The sequence below is a fragment of the Emys orbicularis genome, chromosome 4 (genome assembly GCF_028017835.1).
Source record: "Emys orbicularis isolate rEmyOrb1 chromosome 4, rEmyOrb1.hap1, whole genome shotgun sequence".
Taxonomy (NCBI): domain Eukaryota; kingdom Metazoa; phylum Chordata; order Testudines; family Emydidae; genus Emys; species Emys orbicularis.
In genome coordinates, this window is record NC_088686.1 from 31969329 (window position 1) to 31985922 (window position 16594).

General features: G+C 43.0%; 1 protein-coding gene across 1 annotated transcript in view; it reads left to right on the top strand.

Moving 5' to 3' along the window:
* Positions 1 to 1821: 1821 nt before the first annotated feature.
* CATSPERB (cation channel sperm associated auxiliary subunit beta) overlaps positions 1822 to 16594 on the top strand; it is a 129292-nt gene continuing 114519 nt past the window's right edge. The window contains exons 1-6 of the mRNA XM_065402639.1: positions 1822 to 1906; positions 3907 to 4004; positions 5907 to 6059; positions 7416 to 7476; positions 9436 to 9531; positions 12455 to 12604. Coding sequence (XP_065258711.1) covers positions 1822 to 1906; positions 3907 to 4004; positions 5907 to 6059; positions 7416 to 7476; positions 9436 to 9531; positions 12455 to 12604 — 643 coding nt within the window. The remainder of the gene's footprint in view (positions 1907 to 3906; positions 4005 to 5906; positions 6060 to 7415; positions 7477 to 9435; positions 9532 to 12454; positions 12605 to 16594) is intronic.

Consider the following 16594-nt stretch of genomic DNA (forward strand, 5'->3'; position numbering starts at 1 on the left):
CTTATTTGGATAAGTTAGATGTATTCAAGTCTGCAGAGCCTGATGCCATTCCCTGCACCAGGTTACCCTTCCCTGTCAAGGGACTCATCATCCTTTGAAGTAGCTGCTGCAGCATGTGCAATTGCTTATAAAGCCAATCGTGGCTTGTTGTTGTTTTTTTGCCACTTGGGGTGGCAAAAACACTGGAGCTGGCCCTGATCATTGATTTAAGTGCTCACACTGATGTTGTGGTCTCTGCTCTCCAACCATACAAGAATAAAGATGGGCACCTTTACAGAAAGGTGGCATGTTTAGAGGAAAAATATATAATGTGAGAGACTTTGTGTTTGCATTTCACTTTTAGTGATTCCCATTTGATAAGAGGTGTAAGAAATCACCCTATGAACTCAGTAACTTTCATGAGCAGATCAGGAAATTCCATACCTCATATCAAGTTATTTAAAACTCATCTGGTCTCTTTCAATCCCCCTTCTTGTGTGGACTGGGGAGGGGATGATTTAATATTGATTCACTCCTTTCTTAGTGATCCCAATCTATCTGTAGTTGTCCTTCCTCCCCAGTGAGGAATTTTGCTTTCTTTAATTCAAGAGTCTCTTGGAGCAGAGTAAGGGGCTTTGAGCAGGCAGAGAGAACAGAGTATCAGTCGAGAGAGCCATCGTGTGGATCCAAGAGCAGAATTTTGTCTTAAGTTTTTAGCTCTCTCTTTGTCATGCAGTGTGTCTGTTTTAATTATGAACAGAAAGAAACAGCTCCTGGCCTGGTGCAGGAGCAGCCTGTGTTACAGGATAAGAACCAATGTGTAGATTAGCCTGTGCTCCCTGTTAACTCAGTAATAAAGACATTAATTAAGACAAGCCTGTTGTCAATTATGTGAAAGGGGGTGAACATAATGGCCCCATGCCAGTCAGGGATCTGCACTACAGTTCTCACTGGCAGGGACTTCTGAGAGCCCTATGCCTGCTGCTCATGGAAGCATGGAGCAGAAGGGCTGCCGCTCGTTTATCTGAGGGGACAGTTGGAAAGGCCAACTGCCATCCTTCAGAATCCTGAAGCGAGTCCCGGGTTAAGGAACTGCTGATTGGCTGCTGCGGAAGATAGGCATTACAGCACAGCCATGCAGATGGGGAAGCAATGGTGAAGAGACCAGTGTGGGGTCGGGGGAAGAGAGGACTGGGTCTATTTTGCTCGCTGTTTTAGAGCTGCACTCCGAGGAAATGAAGTGTCTTGAATATACAAAAAAACAAGAATAAAGTGAGCCAAATGGGGACAGCATGACGAAGAAAAGATTAAGACATCAAAGGGAATTATTAAGAGTTGGGAAATCCTGATAGTTAAATGCTGTATATTTTATATAACACCTTCTATCCCAGGGTCTCAAAGTGGTTTATAAATATTAGTTCTCACAATGCCCCTGAGAGTTCCCATTCTACAGCTGGGAAAACTGAGGCACAGAGAGGCAAAGTGATTTGCCCAAGGTCACACAGCTAGTCAGTGGCAAAAGTTAAACATAGACCCTAACTACTAGTTAGCACTGCCTGTTCTGCAGCATTCTCTCTACAAGAGAGAATTGCATTGTGGGACATTGCAGGATGGGTAGCGTAATCCAAATAACGAAAAGTATGGCACAGAGAAGTCAAGTGAGTTGCTCAAGGTCAGGCAAAAAGCCAGTGATAGAGAAGGGAGTAGAAGCCAAGAGTCTTGCAAGTCTCTAGCATAATTTTTTGTGAAATGGCCTCAGTTTCTGTAGAACTGATATAAGATTCCCATAATATATTGTTAAGATTATAAAATGAGGGTGGTTGTGTTGTTTTGTTTAAACAGATGGACTCACTGGTTTTATATATTGCAGTTGGAGCAATTTTAAAGATGCCTAATCTATCTTCAGGAATCACTTATAATGTGGAAGGCAAGTTGTGATATAGCTCTATCGGGGGGCTTTCAGATATGTTAACTTACTGGTAGTCAGTGCAGGAGAATAGTTACGGATTCACATTCAGAGATGTAAAGTGGTAATATTGAAATTATCAATACCATAGGCCCATGATGACTTACAAAGCACTGTCTTGTATCATGTGGCGAGGTACCATAACATTTTTATGCATATTGGGCCAAACCATTCTTTTGTTCAATCTCATTTGATCTCTTTCCCATGCTGATCACTACAGCATTTGAGCGCCTTACATAGATTATATAATACCAGTAGTCATCACTCACACTGGATGCCCAGATACTGACACAGGTGAGATGCTTTCTTCCACCTTCAGCTTGCTAGAAGACTATGCATATTCCTTCAAGATGAAGACTTGACAACAGCAATCCATGCATTTGTCACATCCAATCTAATTAATGTAACATTGCTCCTAGAGTTGAAGGTGGAAGTAATACAGAACATCCAGCTTGTGCAGAATGAAGCAGCCTGTCTTTTCAGCAGAAGAAGCCATTGAGATCACACGACAGATTTCTGCATTCCCCTCTCCCTCCCAATTTGTTTTCAATGCCAATTTCTAGGTTTTAGCATTGTTCTACAAAGCCATCAATGGATCACAACCCAGCTTCATTACAAAATACCTAGCTACCCACAACACTCTGAGAAAACTGTATTCTGCTGGAAGAAGACAGATAATGCCCAGAACAATGGCTAGTGAGAGATTCCAAATAATACCTGCTTGGTTGGGTTGTGAGTATTTCGTGGTGGTTCATTATAATAGGAAAGCTTTTGTAAAAAGATGCATCTGGACGTATCCTTTCAAAGCAGTCAGACTTTGGCTCAGTCTAGTAGCCTCTGGTATTTCATTCGAAATCAGTGCCCTTGGACTCTCACACACACTCACAGCCTAACCAAGCAGAGCTCCTAGATTGGCAAAGAGTAGAACCCAATATGAATGTCCATTATGGGCAAAAATATGCAGATTTAATTTACCATGTTCATCATTCAGATACCCTTGTGGGGAGTGTTGTAGAAATGCCAGACAAAAAGAGCTCTGTAGAACTTTTTCTAATTCATACCTGAAAATCAGCAGGCACCCTGGAATTTGTCAGGAACTAGATAGAGCCTTAAAGATTGCTTTTAATAGTCACATGAGGTTACTTGCGTTATAGTGGACCACAAACTAAATATGAGTCAACAATGTAATATTGTTGTAAAAAAAGTGAATATCATTCTGGGATGTATTAGCAGGAGTCTTGTAAGCAAGATGGGAGAAGTAATTCTTCCACTCTACTCAGCACTGATATTCAACTGGAGTATTGTGTCCAATTCTGGGCATCACGCTTTGGGAAAGATGTGAACATATTGGAGAAAGTCCAGAGGAGAGCAACAAAAATGATTAAAGGTCTAAGAAACATGATTTAAGAGGAAAAACTGAAAAAACGGGGTTTGTTTAGTCAGGAGAAGAGAGGAATGAGGGGAGACGTGATAACAATTTTCAAGTATGTGAGAGGTTGTTATAAAGAAGTGGGTGAGAAATTGTTCTCCTTAACCACTGAGGACAGGACAAGTAATGGGCTTAAATTGCACCAAAGATTAGACGTTAGGAATAACTTCCTGTCAGGGTAGTTAAGCACTCCAACACATTACCTTGGGAAGTTGTGGAATCTCTGTCATTAGAGGTTTTTAAGAACGGGTTGGACAAACAATTGTCAGGGCTGGTCTACGTTTACTTGGTCCTGTCTCAGCTCATCTGGACTAGATGACATATCAAGGTCCCTTCCAGTCCTACATTTCTATGATTCTATGGTCAGGTCCTGATAGATGAGTGTAATTTTTTCAATGTGTTTGCTAATTTTCCTTATACCTAGTACAAGTTAGTACATTACCTTTTTCCTTTCCAAAATTAATGTTTAGCTTTAACAGACATTTCTACAAAGGATATTTCAATGATTAAACTATATTTTTGTCTCCCTCAGTGAAGGAGAATTCAAGTTTCTCTTGCTATACTGAACCATTAGATGATGCAAGCCCAAAGCCCAAGGTCATTAAATTGTACCTTGGTTCACAAAATTTGGTAAGTTCCCAAGGTAAGCTTTATATTTGTAATTGTTCAATGCATATAGACAAAAAGTACAGCACTGTGGTTTACTATTTTATTATAATTCGAGGACTGTGAATTAATTCCTCTTAGGAGTTGAAGGTATTACCATATGTGTAAACCTGTCATGTATAATAAGGACTTCATTAAAAGTGAAATAATTCTCATTAGATTGATTGAATGATGACCTCAATGCCATAGGTCAACTCTCAAATCTAATTTGTTACCTTGAAGACTGCAATGATCTGGTATCATTCAAAAAGGTAATTTTCCCTAGATTTGCAATGGATTACTGCTTTTTTACCTAACATCTCAGTGACCAAATAATCTGGATATTTCTTCATTGGCTTACTTTTACTAATGGATATATTTAACAATAGACTGGAATTATCCCAGTAGAGCTATTCCTTCCGATGAAGAATGGATATATGAAGAATATCCAGATTATTCGGTCACAAGCTTTGGTCACTGTGATGGGGTGGAACTCACCACTGCGGCGCCTCCTACTGGCTGTCTTGGGAATTAGTTCTGCACCCTCTTCTGGTGGTGTCTCTCCCACCGTCACCTCTGCTCTTGGACCCATGTCACTCCCAGGACCGCGGTGTCCTCTTCATGACACTGCCCTCCAGCTGCTCCACACTCTGGGTTCTCCCCTTCCGGGGGACCTGCAATCTCCATCTAGCCACTTCCCTCAGTTGCAACTGCAGTCCATTGTCCCAGGGCCGCTTCCCATGCAGCTCCAGCACCCTCTTTTGCCCTTACCGCAAGGCCTCAGCCTCCAGACTCTAGCAGCCAGCCCGTAGCTCTCTCTAGCTCCCCTGTCTGCAGCCCTTCTTATATGGGCCTGCAGGACTATGACTGGCTATTCCTCTCCGCCCCTTTCTAATTGGCTGCCTCCGGTGCAGCCTCCGTAGGGCTGCTTTTAACCCCTTTTCTGCCAGTGAGGGGCAGCCGCCCCGTCACAGTCACCAATGTGACACTAAAAATGGCACATTGGTATACTGCACATACACAGTACCTCTTTTTAAAATATATTTGGAGTCGTATGCAATTGTATTTCATAGGCAAATATGCATTTTCTACTATTGCAGCTGCAAAGGCTACTTGACTGCAGAACTGCATTCTGTTCTGTCTCATGCATCAATGGCAAGCTTTCCAGATTTCAAAATCTTACAGCCAGATCTTGATGTTTAAACTCAAGCCTGTACTTTATAGGTGTGTAATTGTGCACCTGCAGTCATTTGCAATTGTAGTTTTTGCACACTATCACTTGTATCACTTTGATCATTTGCCTGTACATTTGGATGACCCTGATTGTTCAGACTTGCTTGCACAAATTTGTTTTCCTTTTACAGTTAGTGCATAAAAATGATAGCTGTAGTGTGTAAAACTTACATATAGAAGTGATGGTGCATGTGAAGTTGCTTTCACACAGATAGATAGAGGCCACATTTTGAAAATTAAAGTTGTAATAATATAGGGTTTTGTGTTTAATTACATTGTAATTACCTCTACTGACAGAATCCGAACTTCTCAACTGACCCTGTCCTGATAACTATTAATGAAGATTCTCCTTCAGCTCAAGTGGCAGGGGACTGTGCTTCTGGAACTAGAGGATCTTATTCCCATGCCCACAGTTGACTTGAAGTTCAGCATGGCTGTAATGTGCATTGTAGTGATAACTGTGAAGCCCTAGCTGGTCATGGATTTGTTACAATATGTTTATTTGCAGAGCAAATTGATATGTGCAATCAAATCCCACTAATTAATCCACCTAAAATGGCCTGTTGAATGTTTGATCATTTTGGTAACTGAAGCATGTTGGGGGAAGAAAGGTGTTCCCCTGCTAAAAGTTTGTGGGTTTTTTCCTCCTCAAAGAAAATCAGCTGTCATTTATATAATGTAAATCAGGAGGATACTTTGGAGAACAGAAAAAAGCTTCTTCTGCGATATACCTCATCAGGGCTTGCTCCCAGCATTCAGATCTTCAATAGTACCTATTCTGGGATCTTCTACTTCAGAATGAAACTGGTAACATTTTGTTCTTTTTCAATGCATGTTCGATAAGCAGTAATTTGGCAAGCACTGGTCAGTGTAAAAAAGCAATTTTAGCCTGTTCCTCTCACTTAACCCTTTTTCCTTCCTACCAGGCTGTTGGATTACCTTTGCATTTCTGTCAGAATTAGATACAAATACAGAAGAACTGCACTTAAATAAGGTTGAGTCCAGTGTAACCCCTTCATTCCTGATACTTTTTTATAGTTCAGGAATGAAGCAGGGAGAAATGGTAGTAGCAGCTGAGCGGTCAGGTCAGGTGAGTGGTGGCTTGAGCTATTTCTGAGAGATGAGGTGCGGAATTTGGAGAAGTAAGAATGGAATGTGAGAGGTAGGTGGAGAGAGGCGGCACCATAGGGCGGCATGGGCAGAGGAACAGGAGGCAAAGCAGCATTCAGGAGAAGCTAGAAGAGCTAGCTACAGGCCAGCAAGTCAAAAGACTAGCAAGCTGCAAACCAATTGAGAAGGAAATGCACTGGGTTGGGATCTGGATGGAATGCCAGAGCCTTATCTGCACAGAGAAAGTAAGTGCTGCAACCTTTCAAAGTTTCAAGCTATTCCGAATGCACCATTTTAATGGCAGGTAGGAATTAAAGCGCTAAACCCAGAAGAAACAGGTTCTGGATGCCACCCTTTTCCCCCACACTTTGTTCAGGCTTTGCAGGCATTTCAGAATAGTGGGTTACAACCCAGAATAAGTATGACACAATCTTATTTCTTCCATTTTGGGGACATCAATTGATGAGAATGTCTGTCTGAAATTTCAGCAGTCTTGAATCAGATCTGAATGCTAGTCCTGCTGTGGCTACCTATTCAAGCCATCCCCAGAGCTTTAAATGAGGCCTTAGCTATACACACAAGTTGTACCACTATACTGTAACCCCAGGGGGTGACTGCAGCGCGAGCTGACATACCTGAGCTAGTTTTAATCTTGCTAACTTGGGTACTGGAGCAGGGAAGCCATAGCAGTGCATGCTTCAGCATGGGCTTTACAAGCCCACCTGGAACCCTGGGTAATTACTCGTGGGGCCAAGCTCACTCTGCCATGGCTTCACGGTGAGGAATGGAATCATGCTTATTCTTTTCAATGAGTTTTATCCATCATCCACATAGAGATATAAAGTGTGGATTGTAATGAATAAGTACCGTAAAAGAGAGACTCTGACAGCAGCTTGTGTGATTGCAGTGCTTCCATTTAATCACAGATGATTTAACCCAAAGTTTTGACACTCTTTGAAAATAATGGGAAAAAGGGCAAAATAAAATGTGTGACTTAGAATCACAGAGAAATAAAATATTTCATTGATTTTTTTTTTTTTTTTTTAATGAAAGGAAGAAAATCAGTCTACCTGGACTATTGATATCCCCAGAAGAAATATTACATATAATACAGGTAAAAACTATATTTTTAGTTACATACATATCACTATCGCCATGTTCTCCCTCAACTTCAACTGAAGTTTTACTCTTCTTAATTTCATCCCATTACTACTAGGTTTACCTGCTCTTTGCCTCATGGGGGGAGGGGGCGGGGCTAGCCCTGGGTCCAGAGACTGGGACAGCAGCACGCGGCACCGGCAGGAGGGGGACATGACACTGAGCTGGGGTTGGGAGGGGCGGGCGGAGCTTGAGCCCCAGTGGGCTCTCCCGCCTTATGGGCTCACCCCACAGCCTGTGTGCCCCAGGTGCCTGCTGAGCAGGAAAGGGAGTGGGGGGAGGCAGACTCCCCCATCCCTCCTGCCCTCCTCCCCAGGGCACTGGATCCCTTCTGTGGTCCCTCCCCTTCATGCCAACTATCCCTCCCTCCCCCCCTCCAGGGCATGGAATCCCTCCTGCGCCCCCCGGTCCTTCCTGTTCCCCTCCCCTCCCATCACCCTCCCAACACCCTTCCATCATTGCCTGCCCACCCGAAATCCAGGGCCCACCTAGTTTTTCTGTCCTAGCTACACCGCTGCTTTGTACCACCCTATATAAGTCCTTTTCATTCTTGGCCCCCCTCATATACTTGTAGATCATGTCCTCATATAGTAATCTCTGACCCATTCTGTAAATAGTTAGCCTTGTTAATCTTTCCTTACAAATCTAGTAATTTTTATTTTCTTCACCTTCATTTAATTTTTAATATCTTTTTGATACTGAGTTATGCAATTCTGAATGAATTTCAGTGACAGCTGAAGGTGCTCATCACTTAACAAATCAGGCCAGAGTTATTTAGGTGCCTAATTTTAGGCACCTATTTTTGAATAACCTTTGCCAATGACTATCTTCTCCCTGGTTGAGATTTCATGACTTCGTAGACAAAATTACACTGGCATATTGCATTGGAAACTCCTGTTTGTTTTCCACTATCACCTCTGTTTCTTATAGAGTTACGGCTTTCCATGTTCATTCCCTGCCTTGTGTATCTGTTTTTCATATTGGTTTTCCTCCTCTGTATTGGTTTTCACTTTCCCAATCTGAAACTTTTTGTTATGTTCTGTCCTCCTTTCTAACATATCTAGGAATATTTCTCTGCTGTCACTGTTGTTCACAGTTCCTCCTAATATCCAATCTCCTAGAACTGGAAGGGACCTTGAAAGGTCATCGAGTCCAGCTCCCTGCCTTCACTAGCAGGACCAAGTACTGATTTTGCCCTAGATCCCTAGGTGGCCCCCTCAAGGATTGAACTCACAACCCTGGGTTTAGCAGGCCAATGCTCAAACCACTGAGCTATCCCTCCCCCCCTAGATTAACAGATTAATATAATCTGTTAATTTCATTATTTGGTTTACTCCCACTTCCACTTATTTAAAGATGTTAAATAAACCCATGTCAGACTAGATAGACCCACAGCTATATTAGCAGTTTCCTAGTTGGTGGTCCTTCAGCAATTTTTCACTCTGTGCGGCAGTGTTTGTATCCAAGACAATGCAGATAAATATTTTGACTAGGAATCAATGAGACACTGTATCTTTAGCTTTTTAAAAATCCAAATATACTTCATCTTATATATTCTCTGTATTATGTCACCTTGCTATGTGAAATGTTGAGAAATGAAGTCACATAACGAATAGTCTTTGGGCCAGATCCTGATGCACTTTACTCAATTTTATTCAGCACTTATTTAAGAAACCTTCCCATTGACTTCAGTGAGTGTTTTCACTGAATAAAGCTTCAGAATTGTTTGGTTCTTTTTATAAACAGGAATGTCATGGGAAGTTATTCAGTTTGGGTGGATTCAAGTTATGGGAAAACCATTGTATGAAGGCAGACTGAAGTATGAACAAAGAACCTTCTGTGCGAATCACTTTTCTGTTGTGTTTTTAGAAGATTCTAAATGCTGTCCATTTGTATTCACTTTATGTTCAACCAGATATTGCTCCAATAGAGGAATGGTTTGTAAGATTCACCATGCATCATAGATTAAATATGTTTACTACTGAAGGAACACTACTAGATATTTTTAGAGGTAAGATACATTTAGAAAGAGAGAATCATGTAGAATTTTTTTTTAAAAAAATACCCTGTTAAAATGCAGTTAAGGATGATATTAGTCTGAGTTAAGCTTACACTTAAATCTAAACATTTTAAGATATGGAAACATACTGCTAAGGCACACAAATAACCTTAACTCTGCCCTGTAGTGACACCATTAGGGGAAAATTGAAAAAAATTCTTTAAAAATCAATTTCTTCTACACATGCTAAATTGCCTTAATGCCTTAATCATATTCATATAGTTATTGTACAACCTCAGTACAGGACAGAGTTCATCTAAAAAGTTCTGTCTGTGGAAAGATATAACAAGATGATCAGTGCACCTTTTTCAGTTAATTTTATTAGAAAACTATGTCCCTTCTGTAGAGCAAGCTAAAGAGCCTTCCTAATTTCTTTATCAAGTCTATTGTCTTGTAACATGGTTATTATTGGCAACACTGCCTAATTAAGGTTGCCCATACTTCCCATGAAAAATCTCCTGTTTTCAGTTGCTTAGAACTTTGTGAAATTTCAGTGGTTTGGGCTGAAGTTTTCTATGCCTGGTGTCTGCCTCAGGCTGATTTTTTTTTTTTATTTTATTTCAGCCAATATAGTTCAGCTGTTTCCAAGAACGAGGCTAAGAGGAAAATATGTTTTTCTCCATTAAAAAATACTTTGAAATGATCTGAGAGCCCCCCTGCTTTGGAACAGAGACTTAAAATTTGGCATGGGAGTAGCCTTTGTGTCAGGCCAACCCCTTGTGCTTTTTCCTGACCCTGTGAAAATCTACTTGAATTTGGCCAAGTGTCACAGGGTGTCTCCGTCACTACCTGGTGAACCTCACTGCCTGGCCAGTTCAGATGGTTCATAATCTCAAACGTACACCATGCCGTTTATCTTTCACCAAGGTGTGAATTTATTTCCCTCTTTCTTCACAAGAATATGCAACACAGGCTGATAGCAAAGACCGGCTTCCCTGCAGCCCTCACTCCCCAGCCCTGGCTCACCCTCTGAGCTTCCTTCTGAGCTGAGCTCCTCTTGCACTGCCCTTGAGTTCCCCTTGCTTCCTGATCCTCCCCTTACATTCTCCCCAGTTACCTTGTTAGCTCAGTGATTGTCAGCCAGGTGCTTACAATCCCCAGAAAGTGTGTAATTGCCCTCAGCTAGGTCTGTAATGTCAATAATCAGGGTGCTGCTGATAGCATCCTGTCACACCAAGTTATAAACCTTTGAAAAATCGCAGTTTGCACATACTCAGTAGAGATTTCTGGACTTTTAACAGTTCGGATCTAGAGATTCCATCCTCCCTGAGCATGTGCCATCCCCTCACAGCTCCTAATGCTGAACACACTATACATACACCATCCCGGCGGAGTAAATGAGTATGCCTCATTTCAGAGGCTCAGAAGGACTCTCTATTCCAGTCCTGGGTGGGGCTATGTAATGGAAGTGAGCTTACAGAGCTCGTCTCTCCTGTGCTCTCAGTAACACCTCCCCCCCACACCCAGGTAGTGTGGGGGAAGAAGCCATCTTATCTGAATGCGGAGGGGACAAAATCTAGAGCAGGGGGAGGGAAAGGAGTAGATTGGACAGGAAGTCTGGAGAGACTGGAGCTAAAGAGGGGCGAGAAACTGAGGAGGAGTCAGAAGGGGAGACTAGAACTGACTGAGAGAGAAGATGGGGAGACCAGATTTTGGGAGGGGAGGGTAGGACTGGTTGGGCAAGGAGCCTAGGAATGGTAGTTGGAGGAGGGAGACTGGGAGCCAGTGAGGGAAACAGGAGGGGAGGCTGGGAGCCATTTGGCTGGGGTAGGGGTATACTGAGGTTGGACAAGAAGCTGGGGGAAGGGGAGACTGGGAGTAGGAATCAGTGGGGGAGGAAGAGGGATTGAGGAAGGAGGATAGAGTTCTGACAAGGAGTTGGGATGTAGGGAGAGAAATGGGATTGGCTAGATGGAGACTGAGATGAGGAGCGACAGATTGGATGAAGAACCCCGGGATGGAGACTAGAACTGAGAGCCCATGTAGGGTTGGGGAGACAGATTGGATGAGGAGTCAGGAGGGGACAATTGGGCCTGGCTGGGCAAGAAAGCTGTGGGGTCAAGGAATTGTGGGGTGAGAAGAGGGGGAACTGGTATTGGCTGGGAAAGGAGACTGGAACCGGGTGTGGAAAAAATAGTATGTGAGCATTCAATTAAAGACTGTCATAATGCATAGACACAAGGGGGCTAAAATAAGGTTGCAACCTTAATTCTGGTATTTCTTAACTCTTGATTGTTTGACTTTGCAATCTCAATAATGTTCTTTTAAATTGTTTTGTGTGCATAATTTTATTTTAAGCAGCAGGATATGCATTCTCCACTAAGCTACATGCAAGTACTTTTTGCCATTGCACTTTCTTTTTCATGTGATTAACATGTTTTGTATTTCAATGGCATCCTTCATCTTAGTGGTCTACACCTAAAATACCAAAAAATTTTAACACCCTTGAGAGACATAGTTAAGCTGAACCTAAGCCCCAGTGTAGACACCACTAGGTCAATGAATGAATTCTTCCATCAACCTGGCTACCGCCTCTCATAGGGGTGGATTTACTCTAGTGAGAGGGAAAATCCCTTCTGTAACACTGTAACAAGTGTCTACCCTACAATAGCACAGCTGCAGTGCCGGAGCTGTACCTCTGTAGTGTAGGCAAGCCCTTACATATGCGCTCGTCCACGTGCACATTCTTTCTCTATTGCACTCCAAAATGTGAAGCCACTTTAGGTTCATTTCTTACTTAGTCTCTTATAACCAATTATATTTGTCTTCTGTTTATCCATGAAATATATAGGACAAGTGGCAAGGATGGTTAAATAAACATGCAGTGTATTCATGCTTTGTATATTTTAAACATCTAGACTTTTTTCTTCCGCAGAGCCTCTTCTTCAGTGGCATCTTGGCAAACCAATAGGCTCTACTGAAATTGATGTTCTAATACCCGATGTAATAAATATCACAGTGTCAAAATGCCCCTGTGCTAATGATGTGGCAGTAATTGCTCTTATATGCAACGATACGGTACATGGTAAGTTGTGTATCTGTGTATTTGAATATATTCACCATAAATCTGTAGACCAGTGCAAGGCAACGTAAGTTGGCTCAAACAGTTTGTACTATTCACATACTCTCCCTGGTTCTGAAATAAATAGAACCTCTCGCATTACCTTATGTAAACATCTGTACCCTCCCTTCCAAAATTAGACAGGTCAGTGACATTGTCTGGCCCAGTGTGCAATCCCAGCCAAAAGGTGAAAAAAGAAACCTCCCAAAAATACTATATTTCCGTTATGCAAATCAGTGATACCTCCTCACTTTGACTGTTGAATTTAGGGTGCATCCCTTCATTTCAAAAAGGCAAAGCAGAAAGAGAAGAGGTCTGGAAAAAAGCAACTGAAATTATCTGAGACATTCAGAGAGATTTAAAGGCCAGCACTGTTTAGAGGAGAAAGAAGGAAATAGGATTGTCACCTGACCTAATGAATGGTATAGAAAAGTCTTAATTGGCCACTTTTGTTTTGCTCATTCCCAGAAGAGGGCACTCTGACATGCTTTTTTACGCAATACATAAATTACTTGTGGGTCTCAGTGCCTCAGATTCCCGGCTGTAAAAATGATCTGAGGCACTGAGGAGTGATGTAACTTGACCACAATCACTTAGCAAGTTGATGGTAGAGTTGGAAATAAAACCAAAGTTGTCCCCCAGTCCAGTACCCCGTCTAATGTATCATGCTTCCAGATATATTCTGATCATCATTTGGGTTCAGGAAAATAATTCCCAATAGGGTAGTGTTGCACACTTAGTTGAATTATGAAGGTTTTAAACCTTCCCCTGAAGAAGCCAGCAATGAACCCCTGCTGGAGGATGGACCATTGGTTGATTTTTAGTATGACCTTCTATTATTAGATGTCTTTTGGTCCTGATAAACTTGGTCACATTTAGACAATCACTCTGAGGGTATGTCTACACTATTTGTCGCATCTAGTCTAGATGCGATAAATCGACCATCGAGCGCTCTCCCGCTGACTCCTGTACTCCAGCGCCGCGAGAGGTGCAGGCAGAGTCGACGGGGGAGCGGCAGCAGTCAACTCACCATGGTAAAGACACCACGGTAAGTCGATCTAAGTACGTTGACTTCAGCTACGTTATTCATGTAGCTGAAGTTGCGTAACTTAGATCGATTCCCTGCCCCCCCCCAGTGTAGACCAAGGCTTATACTCTGTTGTACAGTATGGTGAAATTGGCTTTAATATCTCAGACAGACTAGGACTGAGATGCAAATAAAAGTGAGCACTGCCATCTAATGGTAGATGTAGGAAATGCTGAAAAGTACAACCAGCACAAACTTGCTTAACAGTAATCTTGTAAAACAAAAACCAAAGTAAAGATAGAGATATTCAGTAACTTACTATTGTTTAGCTATATCTGTTGGAAAAAGCAGCAGAGTTTATGGGTAATCTGGTCTGTCACACCATCATGGGAAGAGCTACCAAACCAAATGTTAATCCATTTTAGAGACGGACAAAATGGTTTTATTTATTTACTATTTATATAGCACCATTGGTATCAAAGGTGCTTTATAGACATGTAAAATGATAAATTCACAGACCCAAAGATTTTAGAATCCAAATGAACAAAATAGAGGTAGGACAGGAGGGAAGGGAAGCAACAGAAAAGCAAAATGATTGAGCAATTTTAAAAATTGTCTTTGCTCACTTCTTGTGATGAGTGTTCTGAGTCTGATGAATCATCCCTGTGCCTGCATGTTCTGAACCTCACAAGTCATCTGAGATAATTATCTGTGAGTCCTAAGGGTCCAGCCAATCAACAAGCCAGGGTCTAACTAGGTGACAGCAAGGCAGGTATAGAGGCTGCTAATGAAAGTAGCCACCCCAGTCTGCTCAACATCACTACCTTGTTGGGGATACTCCCAGCAGCCTGGTAGTTCTGACAGACTGCTCCTGCTCCAGTGACCGCCAGATGCCTGCCTGCCTGCCTATCCTGACACTTCTTAGCAATTCCATGGTGCATGTTTTTTTAAATACATATTGGCCTGAATCCTGAAGTTACTACTCGCTTTTTACTCCATTTTTACTCAAATCAAACTCCTTTTGGCATACATGGGAGTTTTGACTGAGTAGAGACTTCAAGATTCAGTCCATTGTGGTCAAACTATAATATAGAGTAGATGAAAGGATTATGAAGAGAGGTCTGAGAGCAGGGATGAGTGAAAGCCTTGCTGAAATCAGGGCCGGCTCCAGGCACCAGACGAGAAAGCATGTGCCTGGGGCGGCACATTGTAAGGGGCGGCATTCTGGCCAATTTTGGGGCAGCCAGCCCAGCCCTGCAGGGGCACGAACTAGCGATCCCCACCGCTCACTGTGCCGCCGGGCTCCCCGGGACGCGCCACTCCCCGCCGCCTGCACCGGCCTCCGCCTCCCGCGCCACTCTGAGCCCGGCCCGGCCGAGCCGCCTTTAAAGGAGAGGCTGAGCCAACACCTCCTGCAGCCCCCAGGGGCTCCGCCAGGAGAGGCACCCCAAGGCCGGAGGGCTGCCCACGGGCGGAGGGAGCAGGCGGGTGCTGCCCTTCACCCCCCTGCAAGCCACCTTGACCACCCTCCACGCGCTCCCTGCGGCTGCCGTTTTTTTTTTTTTTTTTTTGCTTCGGCAGTCCGGCCGCCTTTTTTTTTGCCTGGGGCGGCAAAAAAGCTAGAGCCGGCCCTGGCTGAAATAAATGCATTTTGAATAGGGATTTGGAGGAAGGTGAATTTGCAAGGCATACTAGATCAGGGAATCTGTTTCAGGCATAGGAAGAAGCATGGAAACAGGTAGTCTCACAAGTGGTAGGAGATGAGAGGTGGTTTTGCACTTGCTTATCTGCATATAGACTCATAGACTTCTAGACTTTAAGGTCAGAAGGGACCATTATGATCATCTAGTCTGACCTCCTGCACAACGCAGGACACAGAATCTCACCCACCCACTCCTGTAACAAACCCCTAACCTATGTCTGAGTTATTGAAGTTCTCAAATCGTGGTTTAAAGACCTCAAGGTGCAGAGAATCCTCCAGCAAGTATCCTCCATATATTCCAGTGTTGGTTGTCAAGATGAATTTTTTTGCTCAGCAGTGTCTGTTGGGACCGCACTTGCACCCTATGTGTCTTCATGCCTCCAACTGAGGGCATAAAGAGTTGTTCCACCCCTCTGTTCCTTCTCACCATCTGTGGCTACAAGTCAGTCAGAACTTGCAGTGTCCGAGCTTTTTTTGAGTTGTGTGGCCTTTTTCTGTATATGTGAATAGTCGTAGGTAGTCTGATAGCACATACTTAGTGATTAGTATAGTTTTTGTCTTTTTATAGCATTTCCTTTCATCTCTTTGTGAGGAAACTAGTTTTATTTTGCTTGGGGGAGGTACTTTCAGCACTGAGTTCAGTCACTTTGTTTGATCATAAACCCCAGGCTTTAAGAATTGCCCTTTGTATAAGGCCATAGTGCCTTTAAACTATGGGCATCCTAGATGCTATTGTGTCTAAGGGAAGGGCACATCACGGGAGAGATGTGCCAGCTGTAAGTCACGTTCAAAGACAACCAAAAAGCCAGGGAAGCTCAGCTAAAACTTTTTCTGATGGAGAGAATGATGCATTCTTCCTCTGATCATGGATCCTGGGTTTCCAGGAACAGAAACATCTGAGCACTCTCATCTGAATGTGCTCCTGCTGCCTCTTCCACTTGTGTCTCTGATGTTCCTGTGCTGAAGGATTTGTTCTCTTCCTCTAGTAAAACATTGGATGGCAGTGGGAAGAAGGAGCTTTTAGGGAAAAAAGACAGATCTCCTTCTCTGGGTCCTTCTACTTCTAAGGCCCATTAATCTTCTTGAGCATCAGAGGCCAAGGATAGCTCATGAGACAAAAAAAGGTTTGACCAGTGCTCATTCAGGCACCAGTCACTTTATCTCAGGACCTTCATCTTTGGTGCTGAAGAGATCACCTGATAATGACGCCTCAGTGCCAAGGCAT